Source organism: Chelonia mydas, chromosome 1 (assembly GCF_015237465.2).
Source record: "Chelonia mydas isolate rCheMyd1 chromosome 1, rCheMyd1.pri.v2, whole genome shotgun sequence".
Lineage (NCBI taxonomy): Eukaryota > Metazoa > Chordata > Testudines > Cheloniidae > Chelonia > Chelonia mydas.
Genome location: NC_057849.1, coordinates 214,426,131 through 214,449,476, shown reverse-complemented (window position 1 = coordinate 214,449,476; position 23,346 = coordinate 214,426,131). Strand labels below are relative to the sequence as shown.

At 48.3% G+C, this 23,346-nt stretch overlaps 1 protein-coding gene and 1 long non-coding RNA gene across 2 annotated transcripts in view; one reads left to right on the top strand and one right to left on the bottom strand.

Annotated features, from left to right (window-relative positions):
* The window catches only part of LOC102941695 (alpha-2-macroglobulin), a 58,133-nt gene that overhangs the window by 33,190 nt on the left and 1,597 nt on the right, over positions 1-23,346 (bottom strand). Inside the window, exons 2-18 of the mRNA XM_037912670.2 lie at positions 20,696-20,879; positions 18,923-19,079; positions 18,567-18,619; positions 13,423-13,443; positions 12,089-12,257; positions 10,006-10,090; positions 8,848-8,971; positions 7,764-7,878; positions 7,474-7,583; positions 6,837-6,998; positions 6,222-6,449; positions 5,776-5,839; positions 4,652-4,794; positions 3,923-4,072; positions 3,260-3,430; positions 2,198-2,285; positions 11-134 (exon numbers count right to left, since the gene is read on the bottom strand). Of these exons, the coding sequence (XP_037768598.1) occupies positions 11-134; positions 2,198-2,285; positions 3,260-3,430; positions 3,923-4,072; positions 4,652-4,794; positions 5,776-5,839; positions 6,222-6,449; positions 6,837-6,998; positions 7,474-7,583; positions 7,764-7,878; positions 8,848-8,971; positions 10,006-10,090; positions 12,089-12,257; positions 13,423-13,443; positions 18,567-18,619; positions 18,923-19,079; positions 20,696-20,879 (2,148 nt within the window). The remainder of the gene's footprint in view (positions 1-10; positions 135-2,197; positions 2,286-3,259; positions 3,431-3,922; positions 4,073-4,651; positions 4,795-5,775; positions 5,840-6,221; positions 6,450-6,836; positions 6,999-7,473; positions 7,584-7,763; positions 7,879-8,847; positions 8,972-10,005; positions 10,091-12,088; positions 12,258-13,422; positions 13,444-18,566; positions 18,620-18,922; positions 19,080-20,695; positions 20,880-23,346) is intronic.
* Positions 80-6,842, top strand: LOC122461589. The gene is made up of 3 exons (XR_006283573.1): positions 80-167; positions 3,873-4,021; positions 6,554-6,842. It is a non-coding gene; the product is annotated as an uncharacterized LOC122461589 (long non-coding RNA).

The following is a 23,346-nucleotide window of genomic DNA, read 5'->3' as shown; positions in this document are numbered from 1 at the left end:
CATCACTTACTTCACTGGAACTAATTCCCAAATCCACGTCTCAGGGAAATACTTCCGGATGGTCTCCACTGGGTCATGAGTGACATCTTCCACCATGTCATCACCTGAGAGATCTGCATCATATGAGAGCCTCGCTTTAGATGTTGGAGGAGATAAGGGAGAGAAAGGTGATATGTTAGACCTCATTCCTTATCATGGCACTTTGTTTCCAGTTCGTGACAGATTGGATTCTAAACCCTAGATTTGAAACCCCCCTCTTTTCAAATTCAGACCCAACTTAAACCTATCTCTGCTTGCAACCGATCACTCCTTTCCCCACCCCACTCTCCCAATATCATCAGCTGTCTTTTCTGAATTTCTTTAGAAGCCAGTGAAAAAACATCTCTAGAGCCCTATTATGAGCTCAGCAACGTCTGTTTTCTAAAGACTTCTGCACTTCTTATAGGGGTGGTATGGATGGATGAACATTTTTATTCCGCCTCCACCAATCATGGCATAGATGGGAAGCCCCGACATAATAACTGTGTTGAAGCAGCCCTCCAAGCCCTGCCTATATCCATGTCAAATGGAATTAACCTGTGGAACTCACTGCCCCAAGCTGTTATAGATTCAAATAGTTCAGTGAGTTTCACAGGAAAAAATCTTGTGTCTGTATATGACTAAGAGTAGCAGCAACTCTAGTGACACCAGCTCAGATTCAGATGATCCGGGATATCAGTTCTCATGCTTCAGGACATAAGCTGATATCCAGCCATAGATCAGGAAGAAATTTGCCCCATAGCACAGTGAGGTGTAATACAGAGGTGTTCCACCTTCCTCTGAAGCAGCCACCGTTGGCCATTGTCTGAAGAGGGACTCTGCGCTAGAAAGATGACAGTGCTGATCCAATATGGTCAGGAGGCAGGACACTGCCATATATAGACCAGTAGTCTGATGTTCTACAGTAGGAATGGGGACATTGGATTAGAGCGTCAGTGATCTGATCTGGTTACTTTTCATTTCCACTGGTGTAACTGAGAGCATAATTAACACTAATATTTAGACATCTAATCTCAAGAGCTCTTCACAAGGCTGTGTAAGTATCATTAGTCCCCTTTTACAGATAGGAATATTAAGGCACAAAGAAGTGACATGGTTCACCCAAACTCACATAACCAAGGCAATGGCAGAGATGGGAATGAAATTCAGATTTCCTGACTCCCAATTCTAAACCCTCTCCACAAGTTCACACAGGGTATGCCTACATTGCAGTGTAAGCCCAGGGTTATGAGAACTTGAATTAGCAGATCCTGGGTTTGTTAATCGAAGGTTTGAGTGTCTACACTCACTTGTAACCCCAGTTTAGGAATTGTTGAACCCTGGATCCCAGCTTGGGGTTCCAGCATTTACATTGCATTATGTGGGCCCATGTCCAACCACCTCTATCCCAGACTTCCTAGCGCTCTCCGAAAATGTGGCCACACTAGCCCTTTGTTCATGGAGCACTGTGGGAAAACTTGACTGTTCACCAAACTTCACTGTCCCATGGAAAAAGAAAGTCGACCTATGGGATGCTTTTGGCAGACCCCCAGAGCAACAGTCCAGTGGGGCTATATCTCCACTGCAAAGCAATAGGGTTTGAACCCTGGGTCCTGGCTTGACTCAGGCTCCTCCTTGCATCCCTGTGGGGTCCTGGGACCCTATGTCCAAGCCAGGAGTTTGCACGATTTGTGCATAGATAGATGAGAGTTTAGGCTACAGCCTGAGTTAAAACCTTGGGCACACACTGCAGTGTGAACATACCCACTGCCTCCCCTTTGAACTTGGCCCCCTCTCTGCTTAGTTTTTCTTCTGGTGCTTGCTATAAAATGGAAATGTGGAAGTGGAAATCGTCCTGTTCCATAAATTCAACAAGATTTAGCAGCCAGTTTGTGCCAGTGCAGCACATCTACATTAGGGGGTGCAAGGTGCCACTGCATCAGTGTAGTTACAACAGTGCACATTTCCTTAGCTGGTGAGCAAGCAGGTGGAAATGGACCAGATTCCTATTTCAGGACTGACTTTCTTAGACTTCGGCCAGCATAGCTGAGAACAGAGTCTGGTCCTACTGGTCTAGTTTCCATGCAGAGGAGAGGGTGAAAGGGAGGGGAACAGGAAAAGCACCTAACAGGGGGGTATCAGCAGGGCAAAACAAAGCAGGCTCTTTTCCCGCCATTACCATATTCCATAGATACACCGGTCATTCTCTTCATGCAGAGTTTGGGCTTATGGACCTTGGTGCTGGTGAAGACTTTTAAACCCATCTCCTGTAAAAAGATAACCCAGACAGGCATGTGGTAAAGTAAACCATACATCGGGAGATAAACGTGCCGTCTGGACTGGACCGGGATGTGACGGGCTTATCACAATGCAGGGATGGGTCATTGCAAGAGCAGATACTAAGGCCTGAGGGGTCAATGCCTGTGTAGCTGGCGGGAAGCCAAGGGCAAGGTCTGTGTCAGTGAAAGATGCCGGACCAGCGGCTGGAGACGGACGTCCTGTGTGTCCTCAGAGCAGGTTCATCAGCGGCACCAGCCATGCAAGCTTCCGCCATGCACTCAGCCCCTGCCGGCTTGCCTCAGCCCTGCCCTGGAGGGAGATCAGCCTCTCTGGCCCAGTCCATCCCCTGCCTCTCTGCTGAGATGCCTAACAAGTCATTGTCAGATGTGCTGGGGATTGGGTGATTTGGGAGTGAGTCCCACTGGCAACAAACCTGAGATCCCGCAGGACACCAAACCCTCACCAGCTGGGGCCGGGTAATTACCCTGGGTGCTGGCTCAGAGCAGCACTCCGCACATGTGTGCATATGCGTGCGTGCGTGCGTGGATAAAATGGGGACTGGCACTTCACAGAGACCTACGTAGACGGGAGAGAGAGCGTGTGGGACAGGATCTCTTTGACAAAATGGCTGCAGAGGCTGAGTCGCCCATTTCTGGGCTCTATTTCTTTGCCCCAGCTATTAGGATGTCTCCTTGTCATGTTTAAATTAGTGATGGGAAACCTCTAGAGTTCAGTGGTTGAGAGAGGCATTCAGTCCTCAACGCTGGGGGATTCCCATCTGGGGTTTTCTGGCCCAAGTTTAGTTATTACCTTGAATGAGCTAGCTAACAAGCACCCAGCTAAGGGTGTGCTCACACAGCACCTATGGGATATGACAGGAGTTTGCTCTGCCAAGAACACGGTGGGGAAATCTTCTGAACTAACAGTGATTTCACACACTAAAGGGAGACGTGGCGCTCACCTTGAGAACGTTGTAGGCATCCCCTTCACCGTCAGGAGAAATGGGTCCGTAGATGAATCCATTTAAAATGACCTTCTCGAGTGTCACACAAGGGTTATCGTCTTCTTCCTCCAAATGGTGCTCCCGGTAATTATAACCCCTGATCTCCTTCACCGGGAGCAAATCATACACCTGCGGGTATGACACGTCTCGATGTCAGTGACCACAGGCCCAATAATAATAAACTAGCGTGTGCCACCCTAGTGATCACAGACAACTTTAAGCTAACACACCTGTGCGTGCAATCCCAGTGACCAAGGGTGATCGTACAATAACAAACCCTACAGTAACAGAGCAGAATGTCTGACTCCAGGGCTCAGCACTGACTTTTCAATAATAACCCAGTGTGTGCTGACCAGTACTCACCAGCGGCCCTCCAGTAATAAATCAGTATGTGTGGTTGTGTCCTCACAAGCAGCCCCAGAACTATAAATCACTGGCTGCAGCAACAGTTTTCATGAGCGCCCTACATAGATCAAGCAGTGGGCGCAGACCTTGTGCTGACGCGGGACCCTACAATAACAGGCAGACTGCTCTGCCCTAGCTCTCACGAGTGATTCTCTGCACTTTCCAGACAAGATCATCTCTTGTGCCCGTTGATCACCAGGCCAGGCTGGCACTTACAGAGCTGGGCGAGAGCTCGGCTTCAGGCTTCATGAGGAGGACGCTTTTGTCCACAGCACGGACGGCGCACAGGGAGCCCGGGGAGGCTCCGAACCGGAGGTGAGTGTTGGAGGCAGGGAGGCCCTCAGCCGGTAAGAAATGCAAGTCAACCTGCAACCCCAGGAAAGGTGTTAGAGGAGCTACTTCTCCAAATACCTTCACATGCTGCCCCGCAGCACAGCTCAGTCCTGGAACCACCTCACCCAGCTCTGCCAATGCCCCTCAACTCTGCTCTGCAGCCCCCTGCTATTCCAGTCCTGGGCTCCCCACACAGCTCTGCCAATGCTCGTCAGTCCTGCCCTGCAGCCCCCCCTGGTATTCCAGTGCTGGGCTCCCCATACAGTTCTGCCAATGCCCCTCAGTCCTGCCCTGCAGCTCCCCTGCTATTCCAGTCCTGGGCTCCCCACACAGCTCTGCCAATGCCCCTCAGCCCTGACCAGTGCAATTCAAACATGACCAGCAGCGCTCCCTATACGTCAGTTCTGTTTCCACCCTCCATAATTCTGCTATGCAAATTAGTCCTGATGTGCATTCATCTCTCATATTCAATTGCTGATCTATGGTCAGTGCCTGGTGGGTCATGAAGCCATTGAACATTTCCTGAGTCTCCCTTGAAATTTGCCATTCCAGGTTCCACAGGTGGGCCATTGTCCATGGGGTGAATGCGAGTTATAGAAACCGGATGCTCACCTTATTGGCAAAGCAGTTTTCAATCTTGAAATCTTCGGAATTGGCGATAACTTCCCCGCTGGGTAAAGTGGTGTATACGAGTACCCGGGCCAGGGGGGCGATATCAGGCCTCACGGGGAGCCTCAGCTCAAATACCTGGATAACTGGCAAACAGAGAGGGGGGTGGCTAAGCTATAGAGAAGCAGCGCCAGGGCCACACATTTCCTTAGGCTCCCTCATGATGGCTGCAATATCAGCCACCCTGAAAAATGCGCTATCCAAGGGTAAGAGTTTTGGCGCATAGCTGAGGCTTTTGACTCTTACTGCAGACACCTGGTGTGGGATACTCAGGTGAGATGGGTTTGGTGGATCTCAGCATGTCCTCTAAATCCATGTCAGCTAGAGTCTAGCACCGTCCTCCATCAGTGCAGGATGCCCCTGCTCATGCAATAATGAAGGTGAGGAAAGAAGTGCGTGTTGTACAGTGGCTCTGTGCGGAGGGTTGTGCGCACAGGGCTGCAGAGGGGGTGGGATTCCACACTCCTGCTCCTCAAGGTAGAGTTTGCCCAGCCAGCCTGAATCAGTCAAACTGGGAATCCCTTGCGACTGCCATTAATGAAATGAAATCGGTCAGGGGAACTGTGTGTGTGTCAAAGGGAGAGAGAGACCATGACTAGTGAGACAAGGAGGAGAGAGTAAGAGAGAAAGTGAAGAGGACAGAAGGGTGCTGTTCTCTTCACCTCCTACAGACACAGCAACTCAGCCTCCCAGGACAGACAGAGAAAGGCGTGGGGAGAGCTCACGAGAATGGGTGGACATTTTTCAGATGATTTTTTGTTGTTGAAAAATGTAGACTCAGATCAAAGAAAACATTTTGCAAATTTGTGTGAAATTCACCAAATGGTTTTGTTCAGAAAAAAAATTGGCAACAAATCAGAAAGTTTTGTTTCGACATTTCCTCAATGAAAGGTTCCATTTTTCAATTCTAAACAACTCCTCATTTATAATTTCCCTTCAATTCTATTTAAAAAAGATGAAAGCAGCTCAAAAGTGAAATGATTCAGCAGCTCCCAAACAATTGTTTTTTGAGATTTCTGGTTTGCCCAGCAAACCGCAAAGTCAGTTATTCACACAGCTCTACTCACGTTCTCCATCCCGCACGGGATACACCTTGGGGCCTGCCCTCACGATGCCTCCCTTGGCCATCACCTGTCAGGAAGAAGAAACCCACCTGTTACAGAGGTCCTGGTGGGACGTGCGGGATGCTCACGGAGGAATGCTGGGGAGGGGGGGGGTCTATACCGATGCTTTCCTGTGGGGAAGGAGCAGAAAATCCCGCAGAGCCATACAGAGAGTCCCAGACCCAGACTGGAGTTTATTGGGACCTCGACCAAGTCAGAAATTCTCTTTCCCAGCAGAAACCATCCACTCCCCGCCGGCCAATTCTGCATTTCCTTCACTGGCTTTTACATGTAAATGTCAAAGTCAAGTGAACCTGGCCTCGGGGCAGTTTGGTGGCCTGGGACATATATGGGTGTCTGGCCTCCAGTGCTGTGTCATGTGTACGGAAGTAGAGGTCATGAGGGCTTACCAAATAGTAAAAGACGATTTCCTTCTGCTCCCCCACGGCCTCTGGCTTTAGGATGTAGTGCACCCGGACCACCATGTTGGAGCCACAGCTTAAAGTCTGAGACATGGGCTCAATTTTGAGATAGCTCTTACTCGGGGAGTAAAAGCGTGTTGCTGTGTGAACGACGTTACCATACACAGGGGTGACCCAGTCTGTGTCATAACAGTTCAGTTCAGATTTATGGTTTGCCTGATAAAGAAGAACATTTTTACCTCAGATCAAAAAGTGAGTAACAGGTCTACTAGCATTTCAGAAGGAAACAGTGGGTAATTTTAAAAACATGTTCTTGGCAGATTTTTCAGTGCACGGTGCATTGATCTGCATTTTCCATGCTCGTGTGGAGAGAGACAGAGATGGAGAAACAGAGGGAGAGCGACCGAGTGTGTGAAGGACAGAGAGAACAAGGGACAGACAGAGAGAGAGCAAGACAGAGAGGAGGAGACTGAAATTCCCAGCCAACAAACTCTTTGTTTTATCTCTCGATGGGCAGAGAGATCAATAAACCCACAGACATCTCCCCTGGAGCTCAGCCAGTGACACCTCCCATCCCCTAGCTCCCTGGATTCAGCCACTCACGGTGATGTGAATGGAGGTGTCTGTGAAGTTGACAGTGTCTATGGAAAACCGGACTCGGCCCTCTTCATTCGTTGTGTAGTTGGCTTTGTATTTGTTTCCCCCTATGGAAATCCGGATTGTTTCATTGGTGATTGGAGCATCGGTCCCGTCCACCAGCTTCACCTAAAGGAACAAATCCAATCTCCGTTGCTGATACCAGGCAGGGAAAGCAGTCCCCACAGTCCTAATGAGCCTTTGCCCACGTTATTGCCCTGAGGCAGCTCCAGAGGGTGTTTCCTACAGAGCTGACCACGGGGCAGGTATGTGCGAACATGCTGGGTGAGTCTGAACCACCTGAGGAGGTGGCTTGTCCTCCCAGAGTGTGTGATTGGGAACGTGGGAAGGACTGTGCCGGCCACACCAATGGGCCTTCTCCTCTGTATCCTGTCTCTGACAGCACCAGGGGGTCAGAGGAAGGTGCTGCAATTCCCACTAATGGCAAGGATACCACAGCATGTGTAGAGGCAGAGGGAGATGGCTCCTGTTCCCGTGGTTTGTGATCGTCCCACGTTTTCCCTTTTCCATTTGCAAGTTCTCATTCTCCACAGACAAACACACTCATGTCAGGTAATTTCCTGGGCTCTCAGAGGTTCCCTACCTGCCCAGAGAAGGGGATCCCTGGTTTGTAATGAGAGTCCACCTGCTCAAAGCTGATTGTGCTCATGGTGCCTGTGATCTCACTGGAGCCTGTCCCAGTTAACTCCACCCCTGCAAGAAAACACGGCATAGAGGGGTTTGAACTAATGCACTGACCTGCAGCTCCTCCAGATGCTCCAATGCTGCCCCCCACTTTGTCCAGCTCTGCCAGTGCCCTTCAGTGCTGGCTTGCAACACCCACTGCTATTGCAGTGCGGCCCCACAGCTCCACCAGGTCAGCATGATGCATACCTGTACCCTCTTCTGTGATCTTGCCTTGCACCTCAATTTTCATCTCATAACCCTTTCGCTTGAGCTGGAATATTTTAGTCTTCACCACATTGGAGACACAGCCTCGAACGTCCGCCTGAGCCAGAGACCAAAGAGGAAATTACCATGGAAATCCCTGTACAATTCAGGTCTGTGTGGAACAGGAACAGAGACCCCAGTACCCAAGACATTTGCCTGCTGCTTGGTTTGCCTTAATCCCATCCTCTTACTGGCTTGATCCGGCCTGACTCCCTCTCTTCCCTTCTTCCTCAACAAACCAATCAAGGCATCTCTGGTCCCAGTGACTTATCCAACATGCAGCCCTCTCTGATGCATTTCACCACAAATTCTCCTAGTTACACGCCTGGTTCCCTGATTGTTCAGATCACACCCCCTAGATCTGCAACTTCCCATCAGTGTGATAAATCTCCTTGTGTCTTTTATCCACCCTTGGAATCCTCTCTCATTCTCCATGCACAATCTTGCTCTCTTCTTCCTTCTCTCGTTCTCGCTCTCATTCTTCTCCTCCTCCTATCTCTGTCCAACCTACTTCTGTTTTCTCTCTCTTACTTTCTTCTCCTTCATAGTCTCCCTCTCTCTCTTTATTGCTCTACCCCTATTCTCTCTGCCTCCTTGCCCTGTCTCTCTCTTTCTTCTTCCTCTTGCGTTCTCTCTCTCTCCCAGATCTTAAAGTTCCCTCTTGCTTTCTCCTCTGCTCTGCTCCCCTCCCTATCTCAATCCCGTTCACAGACACAAAAACCTCTCAGGGTCTTTTCTTTCCCAGCTAGAAGAAACATCCATCCGGGGTGAATCCTGATCTGACTGATGTCAATTGGAGTTTTGCCACAGATTTCAATGGGGCCAGGATTTCACCCGAGGGGTTTTTCTTCATAATTTATATCCCCCAGCCCTGGCATCACCTCCTAACCAATACCTCCCTCCTGTGAGACAGAGCCCAACCCAGAACACACAATCCCAGCTGAGATCTAACAATCCCCTTTGACAGACACAGATCACCCTCCTCAAGACAGTCACCTCCTGCCTATGGGATGGGCCTTGGACTCACTTGTCTGGTGAATTCCTCACACACAGCCTCGGCCTCTCTTCCATAGCAGTGTGACCTGGACTGGGAGAATCTCCGGCACACACGGACATTCACCAGGCCGGGGACAGGGGTCCCATAGGTGTATCTGTAACCAGAGAGGCGTTAAAGAGACACAGGGTGCTTAGACAGGGAGACAGAGTCAGGCAGAAGAGGCCTTTTGGGGCCCTTTATACCATTACCCCTGAGGACTCTGTTGCTGGTTTCCTAATGTCTATTCTCCAGAGCTTCATCTAGTCCTGTTTTCCAATGACTCAGGTGACGGGGTTCCAGCCATTTCCCGGGGGAGATTATTCCATTACCCAGCAGGCCTCCCCATTAGGAAATGTTGCCTGATAGTCAGGCTCTTCTGCCCCTTAATCAGTTGTGTTTCCCTTCTCTCAGCTCCCTCCCATTTGGCCACACCTTTCTGGTACGGAAGAGCCCAGACGTGCGGACAGTATTCCAGGTGCAGTCTCCTCAGAGCTGTGGGCCCAGAGCTGAACACTGTCTTCCAGGTGGGGTCGCACTAAGGCTGTATAGAAAGGGATTATCATCTCCCATCAATGCTACACGACACCTCTGGAGCACTGTTTTCAGCTCCGGACACCTCTTTACCCAAAAGCCATCGACAAACTGGAGGGAGTTCAGAGAAGAGCAAGAAATACGAGCAGGGAGCTGGAGGGAGGGATTTATGAGGAGGGAAGGAAGAGTTAAATCTGGCAAGTCTGGTTACGGGATGTCTAAGAAGGGACGTAATTTCTACCTATAAGTATCTGAAGGAGGCATCACCAAGGGGGGCCGGGATAATTTATGGAAGCACTTGGGGGTCTGATTAGGAAGGATGGAATGATGTTAAGAAAGGGGAAATTTGGGTTGAATAATGGAGAAAACCTTTCTGAGAGGGAGCTGTACGGGGCTGAGGCATTGTTTCCCAGGGCAGGGGAGGAGCCCCATTGCTTGGGATGTTTAAAACTTGGGCTGGATGCAGACTAGACAGTAGGGAACAATCCTGCCCAGGGCCCTTGGGGATGGAGAGAAAGTGACCAAAGGGGCCTTCTCCAGCTCTGGTTTCTGGGGGTAGCAGCAGGAAGGCAACGGTGGATGAGCACAAAAAACGGTGACTCAAACTCTGAAACTCACAGACCACAGACGGCCACTTTCAGCTCCTCATCCTGGATGGTGATTTTCTTGGGCAGCTTCACCGACACCTCGTACTTGGGCAGCACTGAGGGAGAGAGACGGGCCAGACGTTGAGCAGAGCAGAGGGAACACGTGTACATCACTGTCACTACCCCACTGAGTGACAGACACAGCCTCTCCCCCTTCCCCCCCGCAACGCATGGTGCCAGATCCTCAGCCTGCTATAAATCACTACAGCTCCATGCCCCTCAGTGCAGCTGAGCCAGTTTACACCAGCTGAGGATCCGGCCAAGGACTGTGGAACTGAAGAGAAAGACACCGTAACCCCTGCTCCACTCCCCTTCGCTCCCCTTGCCCAATCCTGCCCGCTGGGCTGTCGTTGCTTCAGAGACTGTATTCCAAACTATGCGACGTAAGTGATACCTAGTCAGGGCCCGACTCCCCAGTGCACCATCGTCACTCATCAGATTTAAAGGGCCACATTCACTGTGTGCTCTGGCTCCTGTGCTGCGCCGGTGAAGCAAAGCAGCCATAAGCCCGCTTACTTTGCATCCCTGCTGGAGTGGTACAAAGCAGACGGACTGCACCAGTGAATATGGCCCCAAAAGTTCAGCCATTTTAAACTTATCCCTGCATGAAAAGAGTCAGAAAAAGCAAATATTGTTTCCTGCTGGCTGAGTTCACAGACTGAATTCACCTCCTGGCTGGGCACTAAAATGTTAAGTTTCAGCCCCAAAGTGAATTTTCTCAGAAGTTCTGAACTAACTGAATGAGGGGGTAGTAATGGGAAAGAGACACTGGCGGGAGGGGGCGTAGGGGGGGAGGGAAGTGGAGACCAAACTCGATAAGAGCTGCTGTAGGTATAAGGCTCAGGCAAAAGCCAGCATGGCTTGGAGTGGCACACGCAGAGGCACCCCAAGCAAGGAGGTGGCAGTCTGTCCAGAGCCAGGTCACACTGGAACCAGTGAGATCGGCCCAGCTGGAGCACAGGCTGGTCACAGTGCCCGCACTGCCACGCTGACTGGTGTTCGGAACTCTGCGGGTTTGCCTACAAGAGCACTGCTTTAAAGCCCTTCAGTTGCGACGCCCTGTGGTACCTATCCCGCAGTTCCCAGCACAGACCCCAGAAGCAGTGGATTCTGGGAAATTTCAGAATGCCCTGTCGGACAGCAGCGAGAGGCCTCGTGGAGCCACTGTTACTAAGCCATTCAGAATGAGCTGGCTCTTAGGCTTGCTGAGAGTAAGCTCTTGGAATGCATGTAAGTGGCTGGAGCATTTCTGTGGGACTATTCACAAGTGGTCGGGGTGGGGGCTGGAGTGGTACATTTCCCTAGACTAGACAGAGCTGTACTTTCTCTCTCCTTGGGTGATTAGTGGAAACCACTGTAATTAAGGTTGCAAAATGGGTTCTCTGAGAATCTACCACTCCTGCTGGCCTCATTTTCCTTTCCTCATAAACCTTCCGAAAGTTTGCCCTTTGGGGCTGATGTTTTCCAGGCTTGGTCTCCAGACAAAGTGTCTTTATTTATTTATTTTGAACATTTGAAGATGTTCTGGGTGCCAGGGGCCGCAAGGACAAAGGTGTGAAGACCAGAGTGGGAGAAAGGAGAGGTGAGTTAAGCCAGTTTCATTGGCAGAGCACAGGGGAAGCAAACTGTGCCACTGTAACGTAGCATTCACATAGTTTGTTCTGCATCCGTACCATATACTGCACACAACTGGTAGGAAAGACCCTACACAAAAATAAAGCTGCATTGTACTGAGACTGGAATCACAGCCCAAATCCAGTAGGCCCAAGGGATGGGCCTTTGTATTCAGACCCAGACACTCCCAGGCTTACAGTGAACAGTGACCCTGACAGTTCAAGTGCTGAGGAGAAAGCTATACACCACTGGATGCGGGCTCAGATCCTGATCCCTTAAAAAATCCAGTGTTTTCCTGGCCCATTCCTCAGATCACTCTTCACACATCTACACCCCAGACAATCCTGAACTGGATTTTTGTGCCTAGAACGGATGAATCCCAGACAGTTGCTCCTGCTTCCAACACCCCTCGTCCCAGCACAAGTGGGACCCTTTCTTACCGTATTCCTCCACAGTAAAGGAGTGTTCTAGATTGGTTCCCGTTTCTTTTTGCACCACCACGTTGTAGGTGCCTTGAATGGGCTCGGAGGTGAGGGGGAAGGAGAGCTGGGTGAGGCCCCCATTTAACTCCACCTCTCGCCACTGGTACACACGGTTCCTCTGCGGGTCCTAGAGGTGAGAAGAGCACAAGGTCATAAGACAGGATGACTCTTAACCTTTCATTTACAGGCAGGGTGTCTACACAGCATGAGGCTGCAGAGCAGGGTAGTTGCAGTCCAATGTTTGGCAGAGATACAGGATATATACACGATCAGCTCCCTGGCCTCTCCTATAGCTGAGGTTAGAGCTCCTGGTGGCCAGCTCTGTACTTTCCCAGTAGTCTGTAAGGATTCAGTCAAATCCTGTGCAATCAGTGTGTAATTAAACAGCCAGATACCAGCACCATATCTATTCCATTGTCTGCCCACCTGATCAACATGCCCACATCCATATGGAGTGGGCAAGGAGGATGGGAGAGAGCAAGGCTAAGAGACCAATGCACAGACGGCAGGATGCAATGAGTTTTTCTGTGCCTGGGAGTTTTAATGTTACATTTGCAGTTCGAGAACTGGCAACTGCTCTGGCTGAGGACTGAAATATTCAGGTTACCTATGGGGCTGAGAAAACCCTCCCTATGCACGTATGTGGAAGGCAATGGGGCATGGAAATACTAATCTGGTCTTAAATATGTAGTTGTTTGGGCTACCTCTCTGGTTCAAGCAGCCAGTATATCTTTGACCAGTATAGCTTATCCCTGTATGGGAAGGGGAATGAGCTATGCCAGTATAAGGCACCTCTATGTTGGTATAACCAGGCCCATGCTAGCGGCTGTACTGTTTAACTATTTTGGTATAAAATCGCACCCCTGACTGACACAGTTAAACTGGAATGAAATCTGTGTGCAGACCAGGGCTCACTTTCACAAAAGACCCTTTTCAGGCTCCTTTAAGCAACCTAAAGAAGCAGAAAAGGTCACGGGCACATTTTCCCCCTTTGCAGGTCAGGTTCCAATGTTGCACTGCAGCTGAGGACTGAAATCTCTAGGGTGATCCAATGCTGAGATGATCCAGTGATCACCCAGGGTGGGTGGGGTGAATGCAGGACTCCACTTCCTGTTCCCACAGACGCACCCTTACTTCCTTGCTCTGAGTCCCCTAGTGGCCGCACTACCCATTCACAATGAACACTGCACTACACACCCCCTCTGCTGTGGAGCACGGGAGTCTCCCCAGCCCCGCAGCAGCCCCAGCTTTCAGCTAGTGGCCGTGAGAGTAAAAATCAATGTGCCACTTACCTTGATGAAGACCAGTGGAAACTGTGGGGAAAACAGGGAAAAGCAGAGTTAGAAATACAGGTCAGACATGCACTGAGCTCATCTACCCTGTTCAGGGGACTTCTGTGTCTCTGCATTTCCCTCTGCCCCTTGCTCTCTGTTACTCAATGAGAAACTCCAGCGGGGCCTTTTAATGTTTTAGAGCCTGAACTGGTCAGTTTAACACAGCTGTGAAATTAAATACTTCATTTTGCATTTAGGGGATTCACGGTAAACATTTCAAAATCACCTAAGTGAGTTAGAAGCCTTTTTCAAAAATGATTTAGGCACTTGAGGCCAAAATCCACAAAGGGATTTGGGTGTCTAACTCCCACTGATTTCAATGGGAGTCAGGCACCTACATACCTCTGAGGTCTGTGGCTTAGGAGCCAAAGAGCCACTTTCAGTGAGACTTTGTAAAGGTGGCAGATTTGTAAAGGTGTTTAGGTGCCTAACAATGCAAGTGGAGTTTCCAAGTGCTGAGGTATCTAGTTCCCCACTGCAGCCAATCGGAGTTAGTCTCCTAACCTGCCTATGTGCTTTAGAAAATCCCACTAGGCACCTACCTACAGCTTTAGGCACCTAATTCCCTTTGGCAATCTGGCCCAAAGTGGCCAAGTCACTTCTGAAAATGGGACTTCAGTTTCTAAATCACTGAGGCACTTCGGAAATGTGCCCCTGAGTATGTAGCCATTTGGAAAGTCGCTGGTTTCCAGGGCCTCAAAGCTCTGTGTCCTGCTCTACGGCATCAGGCGGGGCCTGCTGCTGGGATGTCTCCTGAGGGACCCTTGCTCCTGCAAACTCGCAGTGAGGTTGTGGAGGGGGGTCAGCTAGAGCACAGTGTACCATGTGCAGGAAGGTGTGACAGAGCCAGGTATAGGGGTCTTGAGGCCCAGTCACATGCCTTCCCACAAGATAGAAGTGATCTCCTCAGGGCCTGACTCACTGCTGGCCCACCCTTGGTGCTGTCACTCACACCCAGTGCAAAGTAAGCCACACAGAACAAGCCTAATTTGATGTTTTATGCCCACTTTGCTCTGGTGTTAATGATGCCGCAAGGTGCATGGCACTGGGGAATCAGGCCCTTAGGATGTTCCTAAAGCCATCACTGAAAGTCTCTGATTTCCAGTCCTATCCAATGGAGAAGCCCAGTGCTTAATTAGTACCAGGGCTTGCCAGAGCAGAGCCCCTGCACCTCTAAGCTTGGCAGTTCATAGCCCTGGCACCTCTGGGCTTACTGTGTCAGTTACGAAAGTAAAAAAAATGCTTGAGCCCCAGCACCTAATTGCTTGAGCTTCTTTCATTACAAATTCATTTCACATCTCTTTCATTACAAATTAAGCTCTGGAGAAGCCAGTTTTTACTCGCATGTGGAAACCAACAGCTTCTTTTTGATAGTTAATCTTAGCAATTCTGTTCAATGCACTAACTTCTCTGGTAGTGTTTTATGTTTCCTTGTGATCAGATGAAGTGATCAGACTCTCCTTGTTACACTAGCCTGCTCCTTTACATTCAGAATAATGATTTGCCTCTGCAGATTCATCTGCCCTGCTGTTCATTCCCTCTGCCCTGAAATCCTGTTTCCTATATTCAGAGAGCCCAAAAGGATGCCAAAAACAGAGGATTATGATTTTTAAGATGTAACAGAAGATGGAGGGAGGTTCTTAGCTCACCAACTGTGGGCAATTTATCATGTAGTCCTCCTTCAGCCTTTTCTTTTCTAGACTAAACATTGACCAATTCTTTCAACCTTTCCTCATAGATCAGGTTTTTGAAAACTCTTGTAAATGTTGTTGCTCTCCTCTGAACTCTTTCCAATTTATTCACCTCTGGCAAAAAGATCCTAACAGGACAATTTTCACTCCCTGCTCCAGGGGCAAGATGAATCTCTTTCCCAAGTATGAGGAGAAGAAAACACTGAGAAGATTTTTGAACTTCCCCCCTGAAACTCTGGAGATCAGATGGTTAACATTGCTGGACAAAAACTAAAGGTATTATTGGATAAGTTTAATATGATACCTGTAAATGGAAGAAGTGTAGGGGCATTTCACATAAATTTAATTGACTGCTGGGAGTGTTATTGATAATATTATTATCATCCCTGTGTCATTCGTCATTGTAGGGATTTCTCTGTAATTACAAATGATGTGCTCTTTCTAGTGAGATTTTTATTACCCATGGGTGAGGATGCCTTAATTACCCCTTTGGAACAATGTGGTTGTAAAGACTAAAGCTCAGCCATTCCTGACAAATTATCAAGGAGATTGGAAGACTCTGATGTTAGATTTCTCGGAGACATCATTATTAAGTCCTTGAATTCCTCTCAAATTTGTGAATCCTATGAGTTGCTGGTAAAGTCCTTGCAACCACTTGTCTCTAAACAAATTGATTTTGCTTTTAATTATTCTAAAAATGCTTTCAAAGGTAAGTACACTTGGCTTGATGCAGACCGTGTGAAGGAAAACACAGCTCTAGCCTGTCTAGCTAATAGGGTAAGATGCAATCCGTCTCCTAATTTACTTCATAATTTAGTAGCTGCCAGAAGACAATTAAAGGTTTATTATATCAGAAAAAACAAGACTATCTTAGATCCTTGTGGAAGGGGTTTGAAGCAGCAGCTAAAGCTAAAAATTCTTCCACATTTTAGAAGATGGCGGCCACTGGTTCTGGCAGATAATCTCTGAATGATGAACCCCATATTAATCATGAACCTTGGATAGCACATTTTGGCCAGATCTTTAACGATTCCCCTCAACCAGTTTTTAAATCTAATTCTACCATAGTTGATGCAATGAGGAATCCTCTCTTTGATTTACCACTCTGGCTTTCAGTACAGTACAGTGAAGTACACTCATTAATTTTAGCCCAACAATGGAAAAAAAGATCCAGCAGAAGATTTTCTCCCTGATGAAGTTTTTCAGGATAATTCTAATTGGTGGTCTCCAGATTTGGCTAAATTATTTACTGTCATTAATCATACCAGATGGATTCCGTCTGGCTGGAAGTTCACTATTATAGCTCCTATTTTTAAAAAAGGGGACAGAAAGAATTCTGCTTCATGTAGACCTGTTGGTCTGTTAGATGTGGCAGGGAAGATTTAATGCAGATTTTTACTCTCTAAACTTGAAATATGGGCTTTAAAGGCTAATTTACTACACGAAGAGCAGTCCAGCTTTAGGTCTGGTAGAGCCACAGTGGGATAATTATTTTATTTTATCCTACATGATTTATAAATGTAGTGTGGTTAATGGTAATAGTTTACATGCTGCTTTCATAGATCTAAAGATGGCATTTGATTTTATTAACCAAGAAAAACGTTGGGCAAAATTAAGAAGGATGGGAATCGATCTAACACTTTTACATATTTTGGAGGCTCTACACCAGCGCAATATGGTGAGATTAAGAACTAAAGCCAATGGAGAACGTACTGTTTTCCCTATTTCTAGGGGAGTATGCCAGGTTTGCTTTCCAGCGCCTCTCCTTTTTAATGTATATATTAATGAAGTGGTGATGTTGTAAAGAAAGATAATTTTTCTCCCCTGCAAATTAAGAGTAGATCCATTCCAGTATTGTTATATGCTGATGGCATGGTTGTATTATCGCAGCATCCAAGAGGCCGCCGGTGGTTATCTTGTTTTTTCTCTTATTGTAACTCTCAAGACCTAGTTCTCAATTATAAGCCCAAAGTCATGATTTTGGGGAAGAACAAAACAAGTCTTTGCTTTTACTTATTTAGAGATAAAGTTTCATCATTTAGGCCACTGGTTTCCTTATCATGAAGACTTAAAACAAAAGGCCCTTAGCTCTGGCCAAGGGGTGCTCTGTTTAACCTGCCCATATGCTGGGAACACAGCTGCCCCAGTGCTAAGAATCTTTATGCAAAAATAATGTTGTAGATGATCTATGACGCTGAAGTTTGATTGAGGGGCCAAATTTCGGCCTTCGAGATCATTCAAAATAATTTTTTGAGAAGACTTACGATTCTCCCGAATTTTAGCCCTCCTTTGTTTTTACGTGCTGAGGTGGATGGTTTTACTGTAAGTTATAGAGCTTGTATTGCTTTTCTTAAATTTTGGTCTAAGATCTGTACTCTTCCAGATAACAGATTGCCCCACTTTTGCCTTCAGGAGATGGAGGAACAACCTGTGCACTCCATATTGCCATGATATAAGACCTTCCAATTTATTATACATAGGCTGGATTTTTCTATGACTCACTTATTGTCGGTATCTTTTAATCAGTCTAATCAACTACTCAAACAAAGAATGACAAATATTACCTAACAAGAAGATCTGGCTGTGATTCATGGTTCAAAGTTTGTCTCTTGGTTTTGTACTTTGAAGATGGCTCATGTTTTTGAACAGTATTTGACTGCATTATGAAATCCTCATTTTATGTAAGGGATATACTTAATTAAGATGCCAAACCATGGAAATTGCTGTCCTTACAGGTAGATATAGAAAAGTTCCTTCACATCTTCAGTTTTGCCCATATAACTCTGGAGCAATGGAAGATCTACCGCATTATCTTTTGAACTGTAGATTTTTCCAGCTTCTGAGAACATGCTTGATTTTACCTCTTTTATATAAAAAGAATTTTTATCACCATCTCAAAAGGATAATGTTTTTAGTTTTTTCTCAATCTCTGGTAGTAATCAAATCACTGGCAATTTTTGCCCTTTCAGCATTGGGCCATGGAGGAGTGTTTTTATTAGGTTCTAATTAACCTTTTAAGGTCGTATATGTTTTATATGATGTTGCTGTTGTAGACTTGTATGTTTTTCTTTTTGTATTTGCACAACTTATGTTTAAATTAAACATGATTTGATAAAATTGCCAAAAAGTTTTGACATTAGCCAGTTTTATATTATAATAAAGCATGATTCATATTATGTCCTATGTACATTCTGTCAATGAAGTTGAATGGGGTGTAAATCATGGTAGAATCTGACCCTTACGAAGAAGATGCGGGGAGTCAGAAGGCATCGCTTGCTTTACACAGTCACTTTTACGGCTCTAGATGGATGTCAATAGAAATAAGTTCCTCAGGAATCACAAAGGATTTTAAAGGGGTCATATCAGCGCTCACCATGTCAGCCATGGAAACTGATCAGCGATCAAACCTACCTTCTCATTCCGAGGATGGAAATCTTCGTCCAGAGAGACGATCCGAAATAGAACTGCAGAGGGCATGATTGAGAGAGGAAGAGAATTTCACTGTCAAGCTTGCAGTCGCTCACCCAGGGACCATCAGTCAATGAGGCAGCTGCTGTGTGTGTGCCTGGCCCAGATGCAATGACCGGTGGACACATGGCAAGGTTAGATGCATGTACCACATTCCCCCAGCTTTGTGACTGGTGGGGAGGCAGTGGGAAGGCAGGTTTACTGCCAGCTGTACTAACTTGGTGACGACTTGTGGGGTCTCTGGGGAGGCAGGGAGGATTTCCTGCTCTGTATATAATTTTCCACCCGATTCCCTATACCTGTTTGTCCCGGTTTGTAGATGGGTTTGTCCGTCTGGACAAAGACCAGGCTCTCTGAGTTCTTGACCAGCACCGATTTCCGGCTCCTGAACTCCAGCGTCGGCCCCTTCACCAGCACCGTGAGAAACGCTGCTGATGAGCTGCTGGACTTTGGAACCTGGAGAAAAGCAAAAGAGCCGCTGCCTTAGAGGCTCCCCCTTCTGCACTGAGCCTTTGGAGACTGGAGTTGTACATGGAACCCAACAAAAAGGTCACCACATACCTACCAGAATCAGGGATTGTGGGGTCTGGGGAAAGAAAGCCAGGCTCTGCCAGTCTCACCTCACCCTGGTTTTGCAGGACTCTTCTCCTCCATCCCCACTAATGTCTCCTCTACGCTGCCAGAATCTTTGCAATGATAAGGCCTCCAGCACCTCCTCCAGAGGAGATTCTTCCTGCCACCCACTGCCATCCCCTCCCAACCAGAAGTCTCTGACTCCTCCACCCCAGTAGCTCATATCTTAAGAACTTCCCCCAGTGTCTTAGTTTCAGCTTTTTCTTCTGCCCATCACCCCTTGTGCTGCCTCTTGCCAAGACTGGGGGTCATTTCTCTTCCCTCATTATGCTCCTTCCTCAAAGGGATTGATGGACTGTGATCGTGTCCCCCCAGCTGTGGATCCCAGTGACGGAGGAAAATGGGAAGCTACATCTGATTCATTACTTCTGTGCTGGGTCCATTTTCTTCTACTATCCCCGCAGCCAGCCTTGAGAGCTGCAGGGAGAAATCCTGGACTGGCTCCTGGGAGAGGCACAAGATGAGCTCATGGACATCAATGGTCTCGGGGAACTTCTCTAACCTCCTCCTTCCATGGCTTTCTTTCCGGTCTCACTCAGAGGCTTGTGGAGCCCCCTGAGAAATGGGAGGCCAGGCTGCAGCCATAAGGTCAGCACTGACTCAGAGAGAAAACCACCCAACAAAGCCAGCCACACCACAGCCTGTAGCAGAGCCTCTCCCAGCATTGTGCCGGGCACTGAGCTCAGCACCGACTGAAGATCACTCCTAATGGGTCTCATAGACTCAGACATTAATGTCAGAAGGGACCGTTATGATCATCTAGTCTGACCTCCTGCACAATGCAGGCCACAGAATCTCACCCACCCACTCCTGCAATAAACCTCTCACCTATGTCTGAGCTATTGAAGTCCTCAAATCATGGTTTAAAGACTTCAAGGTGCAGAGAATCCTCCAGCAAGTGACCCGTGCCCCATGCTGCAGAAGAAGGCGAAAAACCCCCAGGGCCTCTTCCAACCTGCCCTGGAGAAAAATTCCTTCCTGACCCCAAGTATGGCGATCAGCTGAACCCTGAGCATGTGGGCAAGATTCACCAGCCAGATACCCAGGAAAGAATTCTCTGTAGTAACTCAGATCCCACCCCATCTAACATCCCATCACAGGCCATTGGGTCTATTTACCCTGAATAGTTAAAGATCAATTAATTGCCAAAATCATGTTATCCCATCATACCATCTCCTCCATAAACTTATCGAGCTTAATGTTGAAGCCAGATAGGTCTTTTGCCCCCACTGCTTCCCTTGGAAGGCTATTCCAGAACTTCACTCCTCTGAGTCACCCACAGCACTGCCAGCAGGAACCATGGTTTTCCTTGAATGTCTCCTTCCTGAGCCTGTCTCTGTTTGTGATTTCTGATGGTATCAGGCCTTGCAGGGGTTGGTCCCAGGCTGTCACTATCTTACAGACTCAGGTAATAAACCCTGTGGGAGTCAGATACTCACTGTGAATGGGATGCACTTGAACACGTCCTTCTCTGACACCACGTCTGCAATCAGACTCCTGTTCGCCCCTGCATATTCCAGCGTGGCGCTCAGCGTCACAGACTCGTTCAGGTGGGTCAGCTGGATACAGACCTTTTCAGGAACGTTGGTGTGGATCAGAAAGGGCACTAGCACCATGTACTGCCTGGGAAGGGGAAGGGCACAGGTCAGAGAGGCGGGGATGGGGAATGGAGAAGGTACTGATGAAAGGGCATGGGCTAGTGTGACAGCCAAATCCCGACCATCCATCCGCACTGTAATTTGTACATACAGGATGGTGAATTTCATTTTGTTTTTGTGACATACTAGCTGGTCTGCTCAGTCAGCCAGGAACCTAGGACACCACCTGGAGCGAAGGAATTAGCTCTGTGCTAGCAGCGATTGCTGTCCAGGGGCTGTTTGTTCAGGCTCCCAGCAGGGCGTGGAGATGGCTTGAACAGTTCCAGGCTGTTAATTGATGTTTGTGTATCCCACAGCCCCTCGCTGTATTATCTGAACAGCGGGGAGGGAGCTCAGATGAAATGCTTGTTGCACCTCCATGGAGACTGGCAGGCAGTTACAGAGGAGTGTGGATCAGGGCTTTTAATCTAACCCCCTCTCTAGCTGTCTGTTGATCTAGGTGTGTCACCAGCTGCCCTCAGTAATGGAGAGATACAAATGTAGGGATGGCTGTGTGAGAGGACATCTGAATGTAGGGAATGGCCATTGTGCTAAAGGGGCAGCATGGCCTAGTGACAGGGCTTTGGCTGGAGAACTCATTGCTATTCCTGGGTCTGTCAGTGACCTGCTGTGTGCTACTGGGCTTCACTGCTCTGTGCCTCAGTTTCCCCATTTCTCCTGAAGATGCTGCTTCCACATCTCCCCCCCCCGCCTTCATGTGCATGGAGATCTTTGGATAAAAAGTGCTAGCTAAGTTCAAATGTTAATGAGGACTTTACCCAGCTTGGCTCGCCCCTTGCCAGCAACAGAGTGATTTGGGCTACAGAAGGATATTTGACTGTCCATGGGTTCAGCCTGCTGACTCAGAGCAGAGATGCTGTCAGAGCGTCACTGCTGGGAGGCTGGACGTGCAGCAGTGTGAAACTCCCTGGTATACCCAGCTTTCTGCCAGGAGGTTGTTTATCTTGCTGAGCCAAGATTTCAAAATGACAAAGTCAGGTAGGAGTAGCCTTAACCTGGCTCTGATTAAATTCCTCTTCGCCCTTTGTTAGGCCTGAGCCAAAGCCCATGGAAGTCAAAAGGACTCTTTCCATTCCCCTCACTGGGCTTTGGATCAAGCCCTGTGTGATTTTCTCTCTATCTTCAATCTCAGCCAATAAAGGCTGGGGGCTGATTCTCCCCCGCCTGACACCTGGTGCAGAGTGAGTGCAAAGGAGGCCTGAAATCGGCCCTTCTGCTCTGGTAGTATTTTACATCCTCTCTGCCCTGCTGTAAATGGCGATACGAAGAGCAAGGCCACGGAAAGCCAGGGCCTATGTTTAGCACTGCCAAGTGTCCTGCCTCGTATGTGACACTCACCCGCAGCCTGTCACATGTCCCTTCAGCTCAGCTGGATTCTCACACATCAGAACAGAAAACCCTGCACACTACCAAAACCAGACACTGCTCCAGTGCTTAATAAGTTGTGCCAGGGTTTGCCAGGGCTGAGCCCCGGTGCCTCTAGGCTTGGCAGTTCATTGCCCTGGCACCTCTGGGCTTGCTGCATCAGTTACAAATGTAAAAAAATTGCTTGAGCCCCGGCACCTAATTGCTTGAGCCCTGGCATTTCTTTCATTACAAATTAAGCACTGCGCTGCGCACACTTCTGCCTCTGGGGTGAGGATGACAGAATGAACAACATGTGACAGTCACGTTGCGTAACACTCTAATGGCAGGCTCGCTGGTAGTGCAGTGATTAGCACACTATGAGATCCTCAGTGAATAGCTGAGCCGTAAGAAGGCAGCAGGCAGTTTCCTGCAGTTGCCCCTTGGCTGCTACAGGCAGCTGTGGCATTTGCTGAGCAGGCAGCCAGGTGTCTCCTCTCTCCTTGCTGGCTCAGAGCAAGCAGCCTGGAGGTGATGACAGAATGTGAGAGACCTGATACTGGCCCCAGGCTCCCCCCAGGACAATTCCCCAGCCACTGTGACCTGAACAGCCCAAAGCATCCCAGGAGTTCCAGCTCCAGCAGCCCTACCACTCAGTAACAATAACCCCAGCAGCTCCGCATCTGACACCCTTGGGCACCTGCTACCCTAGCCAAAGCTGCCAGGTTTTGTTGAGCTTCCTGGTAAACACTACCCTTTCCCTCCTCCTCTCCTCCCCATAGGGTGACCAGATGTCCCGATTTCATAGGGACAGTCCTGATTTTTGGGTATTTTTCTTATATGGGCTCCTATTACCCTCCACCCCCTGTCCCAATTTTTCACACTTGCTGTCTGGTCACCCCACCTCCCCACCAGCTTGGGGCAGAGTATGCCAACTGTAAACTAAGCATGTATGCAAAATACTCACTAATATGCCGATTACTTAATTAAACAGTTAGCATGAAATGCCTCATGAAGCAGAATCAAACTTGTGACTGTGCCTCACATTCTGTTCTTCCCTTGCCCTCTCAGCCTGCACGGACTTCAGT